Below are 19,499 nucleotides of genomic sequence, written 5' to 3' on the forward strand. Positions count from 1 at the left end.
TTTCGTCTGAAACAAGAAAAGCCACTGTGAAAATCAAAAAAGAAAAGTCTAAAAAACATTTAAAAACAAATTCCTTGTGTTCCCTGATAGATAATTGGTCACTTGGGCTGGCTCATTAACACCTGGAGAGCACTAAGACCTTCTAACACACTGTAATTAGGTTCCAGGCTCTAATCCTGTAATGGTACCGTGATGGCCTGAAAGAGTTAATAAGACTCCCAGTGCTCCCAAATTGTTACCAGAGAATGCCTCAGCCATTAGGGATAATAGTGCTTGGTTATGAAATGACCAAGATCAGAGCTTTTTAAGCAGATTGAAATGCTAGGGCATGCGTAATTTCTCCTTTGGTTAAATTAACTGCCGTCTGTAATATAGAGTTTCACATTCTCACCAGACAGATGTTTGAGCGTCTTCAGAATGCCAGTGATGCCTAAGGACCTTACGTCAGGTGAAGTAACCTCATACGAGGTAGTTTAGGCCTATAAGCTACTTCAGCTTGCAGAGTGTTGAAGATTTCTTTTGTTTGATCTTTCAATGAAAACAATTGTCCTATTTTTATACTGTTTCTTGTGCGGTGATTTTACAGTTTTTAAAAACAAAAGTTGAAATCAGAACAATTATATTAATATAGATGCCTTCTTGGATGAATAAATTACATGAGTAAATAGGAAATTATTGAAAATGAGGCAGTTGGGACTTTGTCAAAGGCCAGCATTGTACTCATCTTAGAAGTATTAGAATATATCTGTATTTCATATACGCAGAATTTCAGCTTACTTTTAGAGAAATTTAAAAGTCAAATAAAACTTCATAGTTCTTTTATGGCTTTCAAGGCAATAATAAACATGTGAAAACCGAATCTGTTCGGCTCAAATTTTCATTGGCTAAATGAACACCTAGTGTCCATGCAATTACGATCTTAAAAATAAGCAAATATACTTGGTGTTTGATTTCCTTACTTTCTGAAACACAATTTAATACTGTTATTTAAGGAGAAAAAATGGAGACTAGCATAGAAATGTTAAAGGAACATATTTGTGTTAACCTTTAGAACAAGCAGGAATGGAATTCAGTTTGCTTTTCTGTGCATGTACTCTGGCACTGTCATCCTAAAAGCTCTACCATTTCTGTAACAATTGCTGCATGTCTAGTAATTACGCTGAGTGCTTCTTTTGGAATTATCTGTTTAATATTTACATAAACTCAGCAAAACGTGATAGTGTCTCCTCCACCTTTTTCAGATTAAGGAACTGAGGCATGGGGGGCGGGGGGGCGGGGCGGAATTCTTGGTTAGAAACCTGTCTAAAGTCGAAGGACAAATATCATATGTTTGCACGTATAGGAGGATTAGGAGGAACTTGACGGAGGAACAAGCGGGAGAAGAAGGGCGGAAATGGTGGGGGAAAGGGAGAGAGGCAAACCATGAGAGACTCTTGAATGCTGACAAAAACTGAGGACTGATGGATGTGGGGGGGAGGGGGGGATGGGCATGGAGGAGGGCACTTTGGGGATGAGCACTGAGTGTTATGTAGAAACTAATTTGACAATAAACTATTTGTAAAAAAAAAAAAATGCAAAAAAACAAAAAACAAAAAAATAAAAATAAAACTCACTAAATTATATTCTTAAAATGAAAAAAAAAAAAAAAAAAAGAAACCTGTCTAAAGTCATACAGGAGCCACTGGAATCTAGCTGGGCTCCAGAGCCCATGCACCGCATCCCACCACTCCTCTGGAAAATCCCCGGGTAGTTTATACCTGTGGCCTTGGACAGTGTTGCTTTCTGACTTGGAGTGCTGACTTCTGGGAATGCAGACCGTTTGCTCTGAAATAATGTAGTCATTAGTGAGTTAATTATGATTAGAGGCCCCAGTAAAAGGATGGCTTTTTTGATCTTCATTCCTTTGATTTCATTAATAGGTATGCCTTAATAGGCATGGGTATGTAGGGAGGAGGTAGTTTGAGGAACAGGGACAAATTGAGTAAAATGTACTATAATTAAAAATAGAATTACATTACTGGGAACATCTTGCTTCTTTATTAAACCTTGACCTCTTCCAGTGTTTTTTACATTTCAGTCACATTCTTGTGGTATGGTGAAGGGTAGGGGAGGCCTAAATTCTAAAATCGTCTCTTGTGTTTGTTAGTTGACCTTGGGAAAGTCTGAAAAGCTCTGGATAGTTTAGTTTCTTCAACTCTAAAGGTGCAGGATTTATCCTCTAATCAGTAAATGATCCCTAGGGTTTTTCCATCTCTTAAATTTTGGTTGTTCTAGGAAATATTTTTATTTTTGTTTTAAATATTTACTTATTTTGAGAGGGTGAGGAAGAGGGAGAGAGAGGAAGAGAGAGTTCCAAGCAGGTACTTGGATGTGGAACTCAGTCTTACAAATCGTGGGATCATGTCCTGAGCTGAAACCAAGAGTCAGACTCTTAACTGACTGAGCCACCAATATTTCCACCCAGAAATATTTTTAATTCATTAATTTCAGCTTTCTTTTAAAGTGGGAAGACCTGAATAAATGATCTTCAGAGATGGTGCTGAAGGAAACACAGTTTAAATGAAAGGATTATGAGGTAGATTTCTTGGGCACATTTTTAAGTTCTCTAGGATAGCTCTTAGATGGTGGAGCTGGAACTTCATTGGAGGTATGTCTGACCCCAACCCTGAGTTTTCAGCCATTCTGTTAAATGCTTCAAAATCAAAACCAGATTAGAAAAATTATTTGAATCTCTGCTATATTTAAGGCACCCGAATGATTTTTCACTTTACTGGTCATAAAGTTTCTTGTGAAATGGCAGTGAATATATTTTTGGGGAAACAATCTACCAGGTCTTTTCCAGGAGGTTTTTCTGATAACAATACAAATAGACCTTGGTGTAGAATTACCTTGTTTGGTATTTCTTATTCTGCTGTGTGTTAATTTCCATTATTTTTCATGATATTAATATATATTCTTAGTACAGTTGTTGATAAGAGCAGAATTAGTGGAAAAGGGTAATGGAGAAGGAAAGGTGAATAAAATGAGGTTACTGAGTTCATCAATCTAGGTACCGTGAAGCAGCATAGATGTGCAGATTAGTGTGGAAAACAAAATCTTTTAGAGATCTGAGTAAACTGAAACTATTCAAATTATTAATTCTGAGCTAGAGCCTCTATTTATGATTCAGAAAATATAATGAGTGTTATGGGATGGAACTGTTGTTTCTTGTGAATGTCTGTAAGATATCATTAAATACGTATGTTCTTGCTTCCCACAGATTTTGTTTGAGGTCTGTTGTGCACATATTTAGCTCTGTGAGAGCAGCAGCTATAGTACTGGAATGAGAGCTTTGTGCATCATTTCCTTGGGTTAAATTCCATGGAATTGGAAACTTTTTTGTTTTTATCTTTTTCTCTTTGTCTTCTTTGGACAAAATTTCAGGCATGTGGACATTTTCTAGTAACTTCTTCCTTTTAAGTAGTATAGGCAAAGAGAGATGGCATTACATTTATATTACTGGTTTTTATTTTTAAAAAAATTCACCGCTGATTATATGCTTCCCTCCCTTTGTGTTTGGTAGAAATAATCTAGATAAAAACCGCATTTTAACTTTTTTCTACACATTATTAAGATCTTGTATTTTATGTTACGTTTGTGTCTAGGTTTTTAGTACTATTTTTTCCATTACAATAGCTTATTTTAAAGGGATAAAATCTACTTAAAATTATGGAGTTTTTCAACAACTGCAGTTTTGTTTCTTTAGAGTTCTGTGTATTTCTGTATGCATACATACCCGTTCTTTGCATGATGCTTTGGAGATTCATGTGTATTGTGTGTAATCAGTATACTTTGTTTCATTTGGGTGCTGAATAGTGTTGCATTGTATAGATATACCACAATTTATTCATCTACTGAGTAGAAATTTGGGATTCCAGTCTTGGGTTAATACAAATACAGTTGCTGTGAACATTTAAGTACAAGTCTTTGTATGAACACAGGCTTTCATTTCTCTTAGAGAAATACCTAGGAATAGAGTTACTGGGTCAGATGATAATTATATGCTTAATATCTTGAGAACTGTTACACTGTTTACCAGAGTGGCTGTATTACTTTGGGCTTCTCCCAGCAGTTGTATGAGACAGCCAGATGCTCCGAGAACCTCCATCCATTCTTTGTTCTTTTGTTTCATATTGGCCTAAATAATAAAATGTCTTTTAAAGAAATTAGAAGCGCACACACACGTGTATTCTTTTACATTTACCCACATATTTTATTTTATCCCCATACCCATATATTTTATTACAGAAAACAGAAACTGAAGATTGGTAGTTGGCATTTGGTGTCCTTTACCTACAACCTGAGTACTTTAGTATTTTTTATAGTTTTTTTTTTTAATTTTTATCTTAGAGGTCAGAGGCGGGGAGAGAGAGGGAGAGAGAGAGAGAGAGAGAGAGAGAATCTTAAGGAGGCTCTGCACTGAGCCCCAATGCAGGGTTCTGTCCCACAACACTGGGATCATGACCTAAGCTGAAATCAAGAGTCCAGCGTTCAGCCAAACCACCCAGGGTCCCCGAATTCAGCAATTTTTGTAGTGTGGTTCTGCTGGTGATTAATTCTCTCCATTTTATTGATCTGGTATTATCTTTTCTTACCTTTTTTTGGAAATGTAGTTTCACTGGATATAGAATCTTGAGTTAAAGGGATCTAAACAAGGATGTTCTATTTTCTTTTGGTTTCCACTCTTTCTGATGAGACGTCAACAGTTAATGTATTCTTACCCAGAGTATATGTTGTTTTCTCAGACTGTTTTAAAGATTTTCGCATTTTTGGATTTCAGCAGTTTTTCTGTGATATACTAAATAGTGTCTTTTCTTTTATATTGATACTGCTTAGAGTATACTGAACTTTGTAGATATGCAAGTTCATGTTTTTATCACATGTGAGTAATTATTTGCCATTATTTTTTTCATTTTCCATTCTCTCACCTTCATTCTGAGACTCTAAATACACATACTTTTGACCACTTTTTATTGTTTCACAGGTTACTAAAGCTCTCTCTATGTCTTTAAAGTCTTTTTTTAATTTTTTTAAATGTTTTATTTATTTCTGAGAGAGAAAGAGACTGTGTGAACAGGGGAGGGTAAGAGAGAGAGGGAGACACAGAATGCAAAGCAGCGATGCAGGCTCCAGGCTCTGAGCTGGCTGTCAGCACAGAGTCTGACACGGTGCTCAAACCCACGAACCATGAGATCATGACCTGAGCCGAAGTCGGACGCCTAACCGACTGAGCCACCCAGGCGCCCCTTAAAGTCTTTATTTCTTATTGTTCTTCATTTTTTAAAACTTTTTTAAAATGTTTTATTTATTTTTGAGAGAGAGAGAGAGAGAGAGAGAGACAGCATGAGCAGAGGAGGGTCAGAGAGAGAGAGAGGGAGACACAGAACCTGAAGCAGGCTCCAGGCTCTGAGCTGTCAGCACAGAGCCCAACACGAGGCTTGAACCCATGAACCGTGAGATCATGACCTGAGCTGAAGTCGGATGCTCAACCAACTGAGCCACCGAGGCGCCCCTCCTTATTGTTCTTCAGACAGGATAATTTCTTTTGTTTTATTTTCTGCTTCTGTGATGTTTTTTTCATATTCAAGTCTTGCTATTAAACCCATCTGACTTTTCATTCATATACTTCCTCATTTGGTTCTTTATTGTGATAATTTTATAGTTTTTTTCTTTCCTTCACTGAGATTTCCGCATGTTCATGCATCATGACAATATTTGAAACAACTACTTTAAAATCCTCGTTTGCATGAGTCATCTCAGGATTGATTTCTGTTGACTGTTTTTCCTCTTGATTAGGAGTCTCAGAAATATGCTGGTATGTGCAGTAAATATGGCCATCTTGCTTTTGCCTAGCAGGTATTTTTGTCCCACATTGAGTCTACAGGGTGCTTATCTTTTTTTTGAGTATTTCTGATTTTCTCTTTTTATGTTCTTTATCTTGGTGTTGGTTAACCTGTATGTTGAAACATGAAATCAGTGCCTTATCTTTGTCAGAGGTTTTTGTTCTCTGTGAAGAGAAATGCTTTAGAAAGTTGGGGCATTGTTTTTCATTGTTGATAATTTGGTTCATATAGTTGAATTGAGTGAGTCTCGTTGCAGAAATAAAGGAATTTTATTTACATATTTCCTCTCTGTTCCAAATGTTTTTAAAAAGTGGTTATTTAAATTTAATTTAAACACAGTAGAAATGAAAACACTTTATAAGTATTAGAAATAAAGGTACATGCATTTGTCATTAGATAAAAAATTAATTACAAATGCATTTGAGGCCCCATCTTTACCATAAGAATAAATGTGTTTATAGAAAAAGGTTATGATTAAGTATGCATGTGTGTGTATACGTATGTATATCCAGGTGCCTTTTATGCTGTTTTTAGTGTTTATTTACATTGTTTATATCTGTGCCTAGCTACAATGATTTCTCAGTCGAGTCATACACATTAAACATAAAATAACCATCAGTATTAATGAAAGCATGTTCAGTAATTTTCTAAACTATTAATTCATGTTTATTTATTTTTGAGAGACAGAAGCATGTAAGGCTGTAGGTAGGCCTGTGAATATAACTTTGTCTACATTCCATGGAAAAGGTTTTAGGGGATTGGAGAGATGATAATTAATATTTAAGAATGATCCCTTCTTTTTTATTAAATGATTTTTAATACATTGTTTTATTTAATCCTGACAATAGTTTGATTCTCTGTACTTTATGGAAGAAAATGCACAGAATAATGTACTTTCCCAAGACGATGTAATATATGAATTCCATAACTGGAATTTGAACTTGGTGCTGTCTGATTCCAAATGAGATATTCTTCCTAATTTACCTAATTTCTTCTTATAAACTTTGAGTGTTCTTATTTTTATTGTTCTCTGAATATTCTTACAGTTTTTATTTTCTTTTGGACCAAAAAATTTTTTAAGTAAGTAACAAAAGAGTATATTTTTCTTTTCTTTATTATTGAATATTCTATTTTTAATTATACAAAAAGTTGAAAGGACTGGGTATGGTTCGTTTTTGGAAAGCAAGAGAATTTTTTAAAATATTCTATTGTTGATCTGTAGATTTCTTGTATTTGCCTACCAAGTGTGTTATCATAATTTTCTCATGCTTAAAATTTCTTAATGTTTTGTTTGTTTTTAATTCAGAATCATTTTTTAGGTTCATTGGTGTTTCAATAGACTTCTAGGTTAAAAAGATCTCATACTTTAGGTATTTCTTTTTTATTCTTGACGGTGGTCTGTATGTATAAGATAAACCTTATCAGCTTGATTTTTGACCTCTTTTACATCATTTATTTCCAAAGTCTGGGTAAAATTGAAATCTTGGCAAACACACATGACTAGAATCTCCTGGTGTGAGAGAGTGTATTTATAATAAAAAAAGAGCAGAAGAAACTTTAATTCACAAACCACTTTCTTTTTCTTTTTTGCTGAATAGATCACAGTTTGCGACACTTTTAGGTTTTGAAAACAAATGAATTGGTTTATATGGAAATGAAAAGTAATTACATGAAAGGTATACCACTGTCTGTGATGAAGGAAAAGCTAAGTCACAAAGATTGCTTTTAAAAAATGTGAACTGTTATGATCCTCTAATGTTTACAGAGATGGAATGATAGGCTTTGACTAAGTAATTTTAGATTAATTTCTTGCTTTTGTAAATTCCTAAATCAAAAGTAGTTAAAACTAAATTAAACTAGAGAGCACTGGATTTGGAAAAGCCAAACTGAACTTTAAAATTTGTTATTATATATATATATTTTTTTTAATATTTTTATTTATTTCTAGGAGAGAGAGAGAGAGACAGCGTGAGCAGGGGAGGGTCAGAGAGAGAGGGAGTTACAGACTGAAACAGGCTCCAGGCTCTGAGCTGGCAGTCAGCACAGAGCCCGACTCGGGGCTCGAACCCACGAACCGCGAGATCATGACCCAAGCAAAAGTCGGACGCTTAACCGACTAAGCCACCCAGGCGCCCCAATTTGTTATTATATTTTATCATTATTCTGTTTTGCTTTATAGCTACTATTTAATAAAGAAATTTATAAATTTTCCAGTGGATTTATATAGAACTATGATTTTTTTATAAATTTTATATCTTGAGTTTTAATATAAAAATTGTCTTAAGTAAACTCCATTTAATCTTTGTTAATTAAATTTTCAAGTTTGGAAACCACTTTGTTATAAAGCAAATAATGACTGTACACTATTTGTTAGCCATTTGACACCTTTTTAAGAAGCTTTAAAAAATCTAAGGTGATAAATATTTAGGTGACTTCTTAATTAGTTGTACTATAATTTAGATTGTTACTTAATATTGCCAGCTATTCCTTTCTCGTTCTTTGATACTTTAAATTTTATGTAAGTCTGATCTTTACTGGGTTTTGTTTTTAATTTTTTTATCCCCATTGGTAATTCCTCTCAGTTCTGCTTTTAAAAATATCCAAAGTGACCATTTGTCACCACCTCTATACAACTGCCATTTATCTAGGCCCTCATTGTACTCCATCTACAAAGACTGGATTTCCTACTTCCACTTCTTTCATTATGATCTTTTCCCTACATGCCAGAAAGAGCAATCTTCCTAATCTGTACTCTTTGGCCCAGAACCTTCTAAGGGCTTCTTATCTCAGAGTAAAAGGATGACCCTTAGAGTCCCTTGTGACGGGCCTGCAAGCTGCTTGCGTCTCTAATCTCATCTCCTAACCTTCTTCACTCTGCTCTAAACACAGGGCTTTTTCTTACTGTCATCCTTAAATATTTTAAGCACAGCCATACCTCAGAATATTGGCAATTCCTATCTTCTTTCCAGGACTCCTCGATTTTTGCGTTGCTCTCCCACACTTCATCTCAGAATTTACTAAAATTTGGGGTGCCTGGGTGGCTCAGACAGTTAAGTGTCCTCTTGATTTTGGCTTAGGTCATGATCTCACAGTTGTGAGATCAAACCCTGCACTGAGCTCCACACAGAGCATGGAGCCTGGTTGGGATTCTCTCCCTCTCTCTGTCTGCCTCTCTCCCTGCTTGTGCTCTCTCTCTCCTTTTCTCTCTCTGAAAATAAATAAACATTAAAAAAAGAAAAGAATTTACTAAAGTTTTATCAGAGGCTACCCCTGACCTTTCGTATCTAAAAGCCTCTTTCCTCACTTTGCAGAACAATTTACATGCATAGTTATAGATTTTTGTTTTCTTTCCCTTTAAGAAGACAATGCATTGGAAGAACTCAGTAGTAGTTAATTTATGAGAGATTTTGCAAAAATATAGAATGTAGGAAAATGATCAATAGAAAGCTCACTTTAGAAAGAAGCACTTTCAATAAGATAAGTAGAAAATCAGAATTTAAAGAGGAATCAATGTGCATTAGGTGAAATAAGTATTGAGGGTTCTATCTTGTGCATGACAGATAACTCTGTGACTTAGGATACAATGTATAATACTAAAAATATCTTAATCTTTAAGACTTCCCTATCCTAAACATGTTCCACCACTTAATAAATATGTATTGACTGTGATTAGTAGAACAGGTATGCCCTGTGTTCAGTTTCAAGTGATTATTTTTTCCCTTAGTTATGATATTTCTGGTGTTTGTCTCAGAATTACTTTAGATCGATGTGTGGCCCATTGGCATATTATAAAATTTTTAAATTTGAATGCCTTAGGCAATATACTCAGTCTTGTGTTTGCCATGGTTTCTGCCATTCTTACATGCCTTACCACACTCGTTTCACTTATGTGAAACATCTGCCTTCTGGAGACATATGTAGCTTTTATCAGACCTTTTCATAACAGGCAAAAGGCAAGCATCATGTCTACCTCATGCCTGCAGAATGCTCACCTTTCCCTATCATGCCTGGCGCTTGGGGATTCCCACAGTGTTGGATGAGCTAGTCTGAAACCAAGTGATCTTTAAATTATCTGAATGCATGCTGTCATCTTCTACTTTAAGTTATAACTTTCTAGTTTTTCGAGTGCTACCAAGTCTGTCATTTTTTATTGTTTCCCATAAGTCACAGTCTGGTGGTGAGTAAAGACTTCTTTCATTTGGTTATTTCCCATACTTTTTCAATTGGTATTTATTGGAACAGATAACATTACTTGGAGACCTCTTTTGGGGAAGGGTCTGTTATTAATACAGTACTGTTTCCACTGGATGTTTAAGTGAATATACTAAATATGCTCAAAATGTGATGGTTAGGGCTTTTTTTGTTTTTGTTTTTTTAAAATATGGAATGCTTCACAAATTTGTCATCCTTGTGCAGGGGCCATGCTAATCTTTTCTTATTATTCCAATTTTTAAGCTGTTTTCAGAAGAACTTAAAAATAAATTCTGAAAATCATTACAGAAAATGAATTGAAAAACTGAACCATCTAGATATCACTTTGTTTAAAATTGCCGTTTGCATTCTCTTTCATATTCTACTTTATTTTTCTTCATCAGACTTCACCACTTAACCTTTCTACATTTGTTTCTTTATTTGTTGTCTGTTTCTTCCTACTGAATAAACCATGAGAGAAGTGGCTTATTTCTGTTTACTGTTCTATTTCACTGCTTAGAACAATGTCTGACACATAATAAGAAACTTACTGGGGCACCTGGGGGCTCAGTTGGTTAAGCATCTGCCTCTTTATTTTGGTTCAGTTTATGATCTCACTTTTGGAGACTGAACCCCACCTCGGGCTGCACTCTAGGCGTGGAACCTGTTTAAGATTATCTGCCTCTCCCTCTGCCCCTCTCCCCCACTCACGCTTTCTGAAAAAACAAACAAACAAACAAATATTTGGATATGTGTGTGTGTATATGAGAAACCCTTCTCATATGACTTTAGTATGTTTCTTCTGCAAACTGCCCTCTTCTGTATTCCTTTAGCGTAATGTTTCTAAAACACAGATCCTGATGTAACTTAACTTACTCTAAGCCTCCCTTTGCTCCCAGAATGACGTCAGTGCTTAAGTATATCTCACTTAATCTCACTTCATTGCCATTTGTTGTCTGTTTCCTTTAATTAGAAACTCTGAGCTCCTTGAGGAAAAGAACTTTGTTGTCTTCATCTGCTTATACCCTGTACCTAACATAGTATCTGGAGGTGCTTAAGAAAGTTTTGTGGAAAGAAGCAGTATTTTACATATGAAAAAAGCCCTCAAGTCCCAAAGCAGTTTGATACATGATGATTATGCTACTAGCTAGTAGCAGAGGTAGACTCCCTCAGTCCAGTGCTCTACCACTAATAGGAATGAATTTCAGTTTTTAATGAAGTATTGTTTCTTCACTTGCAGATATTGATGATGTTAAGAAGTACAAACCAGGTTATTTGGAAGCCACGCTTAATTGGCTCAGATTTTATAAGGTGCCAGAAGGAAAACCAGAAAACCAGTTTGCTTTTAATGGAGAATTCAAAAACAAGGTGAAGATGATAATCTTTATTTTAAAAAATGCCTTGTGATACTTGTACAATACTTCTTTCACCTTTGGGAGTTTCTTGTGTGAATATTTGTATATGCCATGATAATAAATGCTTTATATTGACTTGAATATTTAAGGACATTATTTTGTCATATTTATTTTAAAAGATTTTTTCAGGAGATCTCTAAATGAAGCAGTAAGTCTTGATAAATATCTGGATTTGTCTCTTTATCTGTTGATATTTCCTTCATCTCCGTAAATGAAAGATTTCCATGATCAGTCTAAGTCTGCAGATTGTGTATGAAGAACGACCTTCCATTTACTATTGTGGAGAGAAGAAAGTTACTTACCATTAGTGTAAATCCAGAGCAGCTTCTCTTTAAGTGTTCATTCTATCATTACTGACTTGAGCTGTTAAACAGTTAACAAAGCACTTAAATTATCCTACTGTCATAGAATTTTTCTATTAGAATACCACAAAGTTACCATGAGGTGTCTTCTCACATGACCCAAATGGAGAAAATAGGCCCAGGATGTCAAGTCTAAGGCATGGAATATATATATATATTTTTTAAGTTTTTACCACCATATAAATTACACATTACATACCAACAGTTAAATGGATACTAATAAGTAAAACGTGTTTTGTAAGTAAGGTAAGCCATGTTACTGGAAACTTACAAATTATAATAAATGTCTTTTTATATAAGAATTTATTGCTTGACCTACTATTTTTTAAAAGGCACATTAAAAGAACTAATACCTTGAGGGCTTTGTCTAAGATTTATTAAATGTAGATATAAAACTATTATTTTCAATTAAATACTCTTAAAAATAAATATTAAAGATTTATAAGACAAATTTTTATCTTTTTCCTCTAATAATATGTTATAATACATGTTTGAACTTTTTATGGCTCCTTACTGCCTTAGAGTATGGTTTTGGGGTGGTAGTTTTTTGTTTTGTGTTTTGGGGGGTTTTTTTGGCTTGATTTTGATAAATGTTAATTCTTTTCTGAATGAAGACTAGATTATTTATAAACATGGTTTCAGAAAACAATCACATTAGGCATTGCTTTTTACCACTTCTGTTTAAAATGTAGTGCTTACCTCAGGAAAATTAAGTTGTATCTCTTCAACATGTTTGAGAAGGTGACTCCTGTGCTATCTAGATTTTTCCTGCTGACTCCTGGAAGCAAATGCTGGAGAAGTGATTCTCAGTAATCATAATTACCTGAATGGTTTGGTTAAAAATGTTTCCTTGTATTATCCTAACGATAGATTGGCTGTTTTGTACCGTATGTTCAGGAGCGCGCCCCGCACCGCCTCATTCAGCCTTTCTCCTCCAGGTCCCGCAGCAGTAGCGAGAAGACTTTTTTTTTTCTTTCTCAGAAGTAAATTTCTCATTATTATTACATCTTGGTTCCAAGGATTCATTACTCTCTTAATTTCTTATCATAATGTGTTTAGTTGTAATCGAAGGAGAAAGGAGCTAGTATGAATTAGTTAATATCTAAGTACTCTCCTTAAGAAAAAATGGCAACATTTTGGGAGAAAAAAATCAAAAGAATTTGCTGCTTTGGAATAACAGAGCAAGTGTTCCTTTAGATGGTCTTGCTAGATAGATATCTAGATCTAGCAAGAGGTATGTATCATTTATTTTGTATTTTCGGACACTATATGAGTTCATACTAAGAAAAAAATTAAAAATGTTAAGGAGGTTTACTACCTTTTGACAGTGGATGTTTTAAAATGTTTATGCAGTTAAACTATAGCTTTGATGATGATGAAGTTAATAGGTGTGTGGTTACCTGATAGGGAAGGGACTAGGCTAAGCACTCTGCATACAGTTTATTTATCCTTTTAACAGCTAGACCATTTAAATTAGGTGTGGCAACTTTTTTCTATAAAGTCCCAGATAGTAAATATATTAGACTTCGTAGGCCATATGGTCTCTGTTATAACTTCTCAACCTCTGCCATTATGGTGCTAACGCAATCAAACCATGCACAAATGAATGGGCATGATTGTGTTCAGTAAAATTTCATTTACAGGGGCGCCTGGGTGGCTCAGTGTCCAACTTCAGCTCATGTCATAATCTTGCTGTTTGTGAGTTCGAGTCCCATGTCAGGCTCTGTGCTGACAGCTCAGAGCCTAGAGCCTGCTTTGGATTCTGTGTCTCCTTCTCTCTCTATGCCCCTCCTCTGCTCCCTCTCTTTCTCTCTCCCTCTCTCTCCCACCCCACCCCCGTCTCAGAAGTAAAGTAAACATTAAAAAAAAATAACAGCTTTATTTACAAAAACTAGTGGTGAGCTAGATTTGGCCCACAGGCCCTAGTTTGCCAACCCTAAATTACATTATCTTCATTACCTCCCATTTATAGATGAAGGTGTTAAGACTTAGTGAGATTAAGTAACTTGCTCAAAAGTCATATAGCTAGTAAATAAGGATGCCAGTATTGATATTCAGGTTTGTTTGCCTCCAGAGCTCATGTTCTTAGAAAGTAGCTGTCATAGTGATAATAGTTCCATTTTCACATAGTGATGTGATCTTTGTATCTTGTTTTTGGTTTGGAATTAGGCTTTTGCTCTTGAAGTTATTAAATCCACTCATGAATGTTGGAAGGCATTGCTTATGAAGAAGTGTGATGGAGGGGCTATAAATTGGTAAGGATATGTCTTTTCTATGTAATGTTATTTTATTACTAATTGGTACTAAATAGCCATATAATACTAGTCAATTTGATTTTTTAAAAAGAGAATTGCTGTTTTTTTCATTAAAACATACTTATGGAGCACCAATATAGAAAGCATTGCCAAGTGCTGAGTGGGCACTTTGAAACTAGGAATTGACATGGTCCCTTTTCCCAAAAGATTTATAGTGTACTGAGGGATATTGTTGAGTTAACAGGTATTTAATTATAATATATTGTGATATGTACAAAGAGGCAGTAAATAAATTAGCGATTTTTCAGTATGCAAACATGGTTATTTATGTGTAAGTATCACATTTTTCTTGATGAAAAAGTACAAAGCCTTTTTATTCATCATGATCTGGGTCACTAGCTGATTGATTAGAGGGAATCAAACAACAGTAACATATGTAACTGAAACAATTTATTTTAAAACATTTAAATGTATATATTCACTCATCTTTGGATATAAGGCTAAGACCTTTTCTGTATAGGTTCCACATACATTAAATATATTCTGATGTAATATAGAATAGAAAACCAAGATAAGATCCTCTAGTCCTTAAACTCCTTATAGTTAAAAACCTTCAGAGGCTTTTAAGGTTCTTTTTTCTAACCTTTTTACAGTTTTCTTAACCACACCTATTTTGACACCAAGTTATTATAGTGAGTCACCTTTACTGAGGCTTTTCATTTAGCTTTAGTAGTTTTTAGGGCCTACTTAGTGTTCATAGAATCAGTTCTCTTTCCACATCCTTTTCTTCAGTGAGCATAATTACTGCTTAAATCATGAAATGGTAACAAAGATAGCTCTTATAAACAAGTTTAGAAACAAAAACAACTGACTTTTGGTAAGCCTAACTATGGAAGGCAAATACACACCTCATTCTGTAGAGGATGGTACCCAGCTTCACTGTGCCCTTCTTCAAATCAGGAGAAATTGGGAAGCCATTCACTCTTCAGCAAACACTGACCTGCCGGGAGTGTGCTGGTTCCAGAGCTATTGCTGTGACTACAGTCAATAGAGCCTCTGCCCTGGGAGCATGAGTCTGGGAATCAAGAGAGACATTAAAGAAATCATTAGAATAAAGTAATCACGTGGAATAAAGAATTAATGTCAAGATATATGTTATCCATGTCATCAAGAGGCTCATCTTGTCTACGACATAAATGCTTAAGGCATTAACCTTCACATTGTGTTTCTCTTGTAAGCTCAAGTAACATTGTCAACTCCTTGATTTTCTCCTTTCTTCTTACCTCTTATGCAGAACACTCTTTTCTTCAGCATAGTCTTAAAGTCAAGAGATTATTACTAAAATAAGTAGTACAATTTATTAACAACAGAATGGGGTATAAGTGAATGCCTTCTAATCCTGACTATCCTAGGAATTAGTAGACTGAGCTATTCTTTATGCTGTTCTAAGTCAGATATTCATGTGGTGATCTCCAGGAAAAAGAAAGGGTCTCTCAGTGTCTGAATAAGTATTTGCTTACTGTTTGCTTTCATCTTCTACCTCATGGTACTTTCAGAAAAGTTTTTGCAGTCTTTGAAGGGCTTGTGTGTTTTCCAGGTTCCACAGCTACACAGGTAGAGATTACCTCTGGTTAGTTTTTCTATAGCCTGATGTCATTCCTTCTGTGCTGAGACGAATTGTCTTTTCTCTGAGAGTAACTTTATTTCTACTCTCTGGAATCATTTTGCTGTAGTCTCCTAGGTAATGATAACGATTAAGTTAACAACAAGAGTCAACATTTATTGAACTTTGTACTATTTGGAAGTTTGAAGTATTAATATGTGTTACCTAATTAATGCAATGGTCCTGTAAGATGTTGTGTCCATTGTGTCCATTTCATACATGAGGAATTTGAGACCACATAGAGATTAAGTAATCTGAGGTCACACTGAGTGGTTGAGCCAAGATGTAAGTCAGTTTCCAGACTTAACATTCTTGCCAGCTATGTTCTACCTCTATCTTTTCAGAGCATATAACAAAATAATTCTTTTTAGCTTAAAATTTTTCAGGATATAAATTTCTGGGTATAAGTTGTTCGTGTAGGTAATTTAAAGTTAAAATCTTCAGATTTTAATTCATTTTGGCCATTTTTTTTTCTTATTTTTATCACCACTTGATTTGTAAAAATGTATTCATAGTAGTCTTTATTTCCTGTCTTAATGAGTTGCTTCTTGCTCTTAATTCCTTAAAATGTACACTGTTACTGATTAGCGAGCTCCCCCTGTCTTTTTCAGTCTATTTTTCTTACTCAGTTGAGTTTAGGTTCACATTTTTTTATCTCATCGTTTCTGTCAATATATAGTGCGTAATAATTACCTAGGAAAACTTGGGAAATTCAGATACGTTTGTCTCCTTTAAACCTTGTGAGTTAGGGTCTCTGAGGAGTGGGTCTAAGCATCTGAATGTTTTACAGCTTCCTGCCTAGGAGCTTCTGATAAGCCTCTCTGCTTAACAGCCATAAAGTCCCAACTTCTCATCGAAGAGCAAACAAGGCCTAGTCAAGGCTTTGGTCCCTGCTGTCTGTCTGGCCTCATTTTCTGCCACTTCTTGCCTCTGACTTTCATGTTCCAGCAGCTTAGAACCATTTGTCACTTGACAGACACCATGCTCTGCTTGGCCTCTAGGCCATTCCTCATGCCGTTTCCTTTGCCATCATTATCTGCTCATTTCTCGGACTAGCTGACTTCCTCATCTTGTTAAGACTTAGTTTTGACTTCACTTTCTCTAGGAAACGTTCCCTCAGAGCCAGGCTGCCATTACACTGTGCATCCCTTGCTTCCTGGTGTCCTTTTGGCATTGCGCCTGCAGTTGTTACCTGCTTTGTTTATGAATTTGTCTCCTCCTCCAGAACATAGCTTCCTCAGAAGCACATGAACAAAGATACCTTATTCATCTTTCCATTCCTTATGGCTGGCGTGTCAGTAAATACCTCTGGGAGCAAACTGTTGACTAATACTTTAAAACCAACAGATATTTGTTGTTTCTCAAATCTAGTGAGACTCTTTGCTTCCAGGATCCCTGCATTTATTAAATTCTATAATTGATACTCTGAGTAGTCCTCTTCTTCACAATAGGTTGGGTTGTTATTTTTGTTCTTTTTTCCCATTGCGTAATATTTACTCTGAAAGCTGCACGTTCTTTTAACAGAGAATGTCATTATTTCTATTCTTCCCTAAAGTAACTAATGCTTTCCACTGTGTTGTAGGAGAAATCAAGTTTTTGCCATTTGAGTTTTACTCTTCAACCCCTCTTGCTCTTTCTTTGTCCATGGCTTATTTATTTACCTTATTTTTAAATCAGACATGTACATTCATTTTGCCAGTTCATTTTGTTTCTCTAACCATTATTTATTCTGACCCATCTAAATTTTTCCAATTTTGATTGATTTTCAGATGCCCTTCTAGAGCATCTGAGTTTTTTTAATTTAATAGTTAACTCAGTTTTAATTCAGTTTTATTTATTTGATTCAGTTACTTGTCATTCATTTACTCAAAGTCGTTTTATATTGCAACTCCTTGTTTAATAAAACTTATATGGTACTTTCAGAATTATCTTTGAAAACTACAAATGTGATTGTCCTTTAAAAACTTCTTGTGTCTCCCTTTGGTCATAGAATATAATCCCACTCTTCTGTATATTAATGTCTAGACCTACTTTTCCAGCGTCATGATCTGTTTCCTCCTGTCTCCTTGCTTTTCTTCCATGAATGCCTGCTCATTCTTCAAGAAGCAGTTTAGATGCCACCTATGCCAAGAGCTGTGATTTGTTTTGGGCAAGGCTACCTGTATCCTCATATCACTGCTGTGTAGAACCTGGAGTATTTTATTATCTTTTTTATGCTCTAAATTGAGTTTGTATCTCAGCACTTAATGACGGGACTTGCCACATAGTAGGTGGTTTAAACACGCTTAGTGAATGAATATATATTATATATATAAATGTGTTTTTATGTATATGATATATATTTTATGTAATATATCTTATATATTACATATATACATATTATAGTTACATATATAACTGTGTTCTTCCAAATTGTTTAGGTCCTAAAATTGTCTCATTTTACCTTTCTGGAGGAAGGTGTACCTGATCTATGTATGGATATAGCTCCAGTCATTTTAGCCTTGTATAGATTTACTTCAATGTCAGTTTTCTCCTATAGACCCTGGAGGTTGTCGTCCAAAGTCATTGTCATTCTTACCTCTTTAAATTAAATTTTTTCTCTATTTTTTTTCTTGACTATGCTTTAAAATGAAAGGCCTTGACAGATCTGTATCCTGGACACTGTCTTTGGGGATTCTCATGAGTGTGAGCCTTTGTCTAATTTGAGATTGTCTTGAAGAAAATAATTTTCTCTTTACTAAAAAGTTCCATATCGCTGGCCTTGTAAATTTCATCTTTTATGTGTCTGCTTATTATTTGTAGGTAATTTCTGCTTCCGTATCTTTTTGTGTAATCAGTCATTTTGCACTATTGTGTATCTATTAATACACCTTTTTATTATTTTTAAGTGCAGTTTGATTTGTGACCCACAGCGTTTTTGGTATTGCTGATCTTCTAAAGTCATGTCTGCTTGTTTTGGTCAGCAAGATTGTGTAAGAGCTATATAATTTGTGTAAATTTAGAACAGAATACTTAGTATCTTAGTATAAAAAGGAAAGCAGCATGTTCTTCTTAGTGATCATTTTAAATTTCATTTATAATTGATACCTCTAGCCTAGTCATCCTTCCTTCAAGTGATTACACTGCTTCTTTTGAGGGCCACAGTCATAGTTTAAGACCGAAAAGAACCCTAACTATTGGCATCCCTGAGAGAGGGCAAGATGGCGGAGAAGTAAGGAGCTCCGTACTTGCACTCGCGCCCATACATCACACAGAAAAGATCCGAAGACATTGGAAACCTTACAAAACCTGAGAGATTGGGAGAAAAAAGACGCAGAATCCACTGAGAGAGCCTTCTAACCGGACTCCGGCTCAGAACACCCTGCGGGCAAGCCCCCGCCCATGCGCACCAGCCAGACCCAGAGAAGGAAGCAGCGATTCTGACTCCGCTCCCAGAGCTCGGCAGGGGGCCTGGAATTGCCCGAGGGGGTTGCCTGGGAAGCCGTGTCTAAGGCAACTTCAGCGGGTCGCACAGACGGGGATTTGGAGATTGGAACTGCCCTGCGTTGAAGAGTGCAACCAACTTCGGCTGCGCCCCTGGTACGGGGAGTTTACACCCCCAAAAGAGTGAGGAGCAGCGCTTGCTTCGAGAAGGGACTGGAGCACCGTCACTCTCCTCCCCACAACCGCCGAGGCAGAGCTCCCGCCTGAGGCATTGGATCACGCCACGCCCATCCCTGCCTGAGAGGTGC

The 19,499-nt window shown here is 35.7% G+C and overlaps 1 protein-coding gene and 1 non-coding gene across 3 annotated transcripts in view; one reads left to right on the plus strand and one right to left on the minus strand.

Annotated features, from left to right (window-relative positions):
• Window positions 1-19,499, plus strand: part of PPA2 (inorganic pyrophosphatase 2) — a 94,540-nt gene that overhangs the window by 48,577 nt on the left and 26,464 nt on the right. For both annotated transcript variants that reach the window (XM_039255621.1, XM_039255622.1), the window contains 2 exons: window positions 11,314-11,441; window positions 14,020-14,105. In XM_039255621.1, coding sequence (XP_039111552.1) covers window positions 11,314-11,441; window positions 14,020-14,105 — 214 coding nt within the window. The remainder of the gene's footprint in view (window positions 1-11,313; window positions 11,442-14,019; window positions 14,106-19,499) is intronic.
• LOC120247621 lies at window positions 10,258-10,360 on the minus strand. The gene has a single exon (XR_005532368.1). It is a non-coding gene; the product is annotated as a U6 spliceosomal RNA (small nuclear RNA).

This window comes from Hyaena hyaena, unplaced genomic scaffold (assembly GCF_003009895.1).
Source record: "Hyaena hyaena isolate Hyena2069 unplaced genomic scaffold, ASM300989v1 scaffold_535, whole genome shotgun sequence".
Classification (NCBI taxonomy): Eukaryota; Metazoa; Chordata; class Mammalia; order Carnivora; family Hyaenidae; genus Hyaena; species Hyaena hyaena.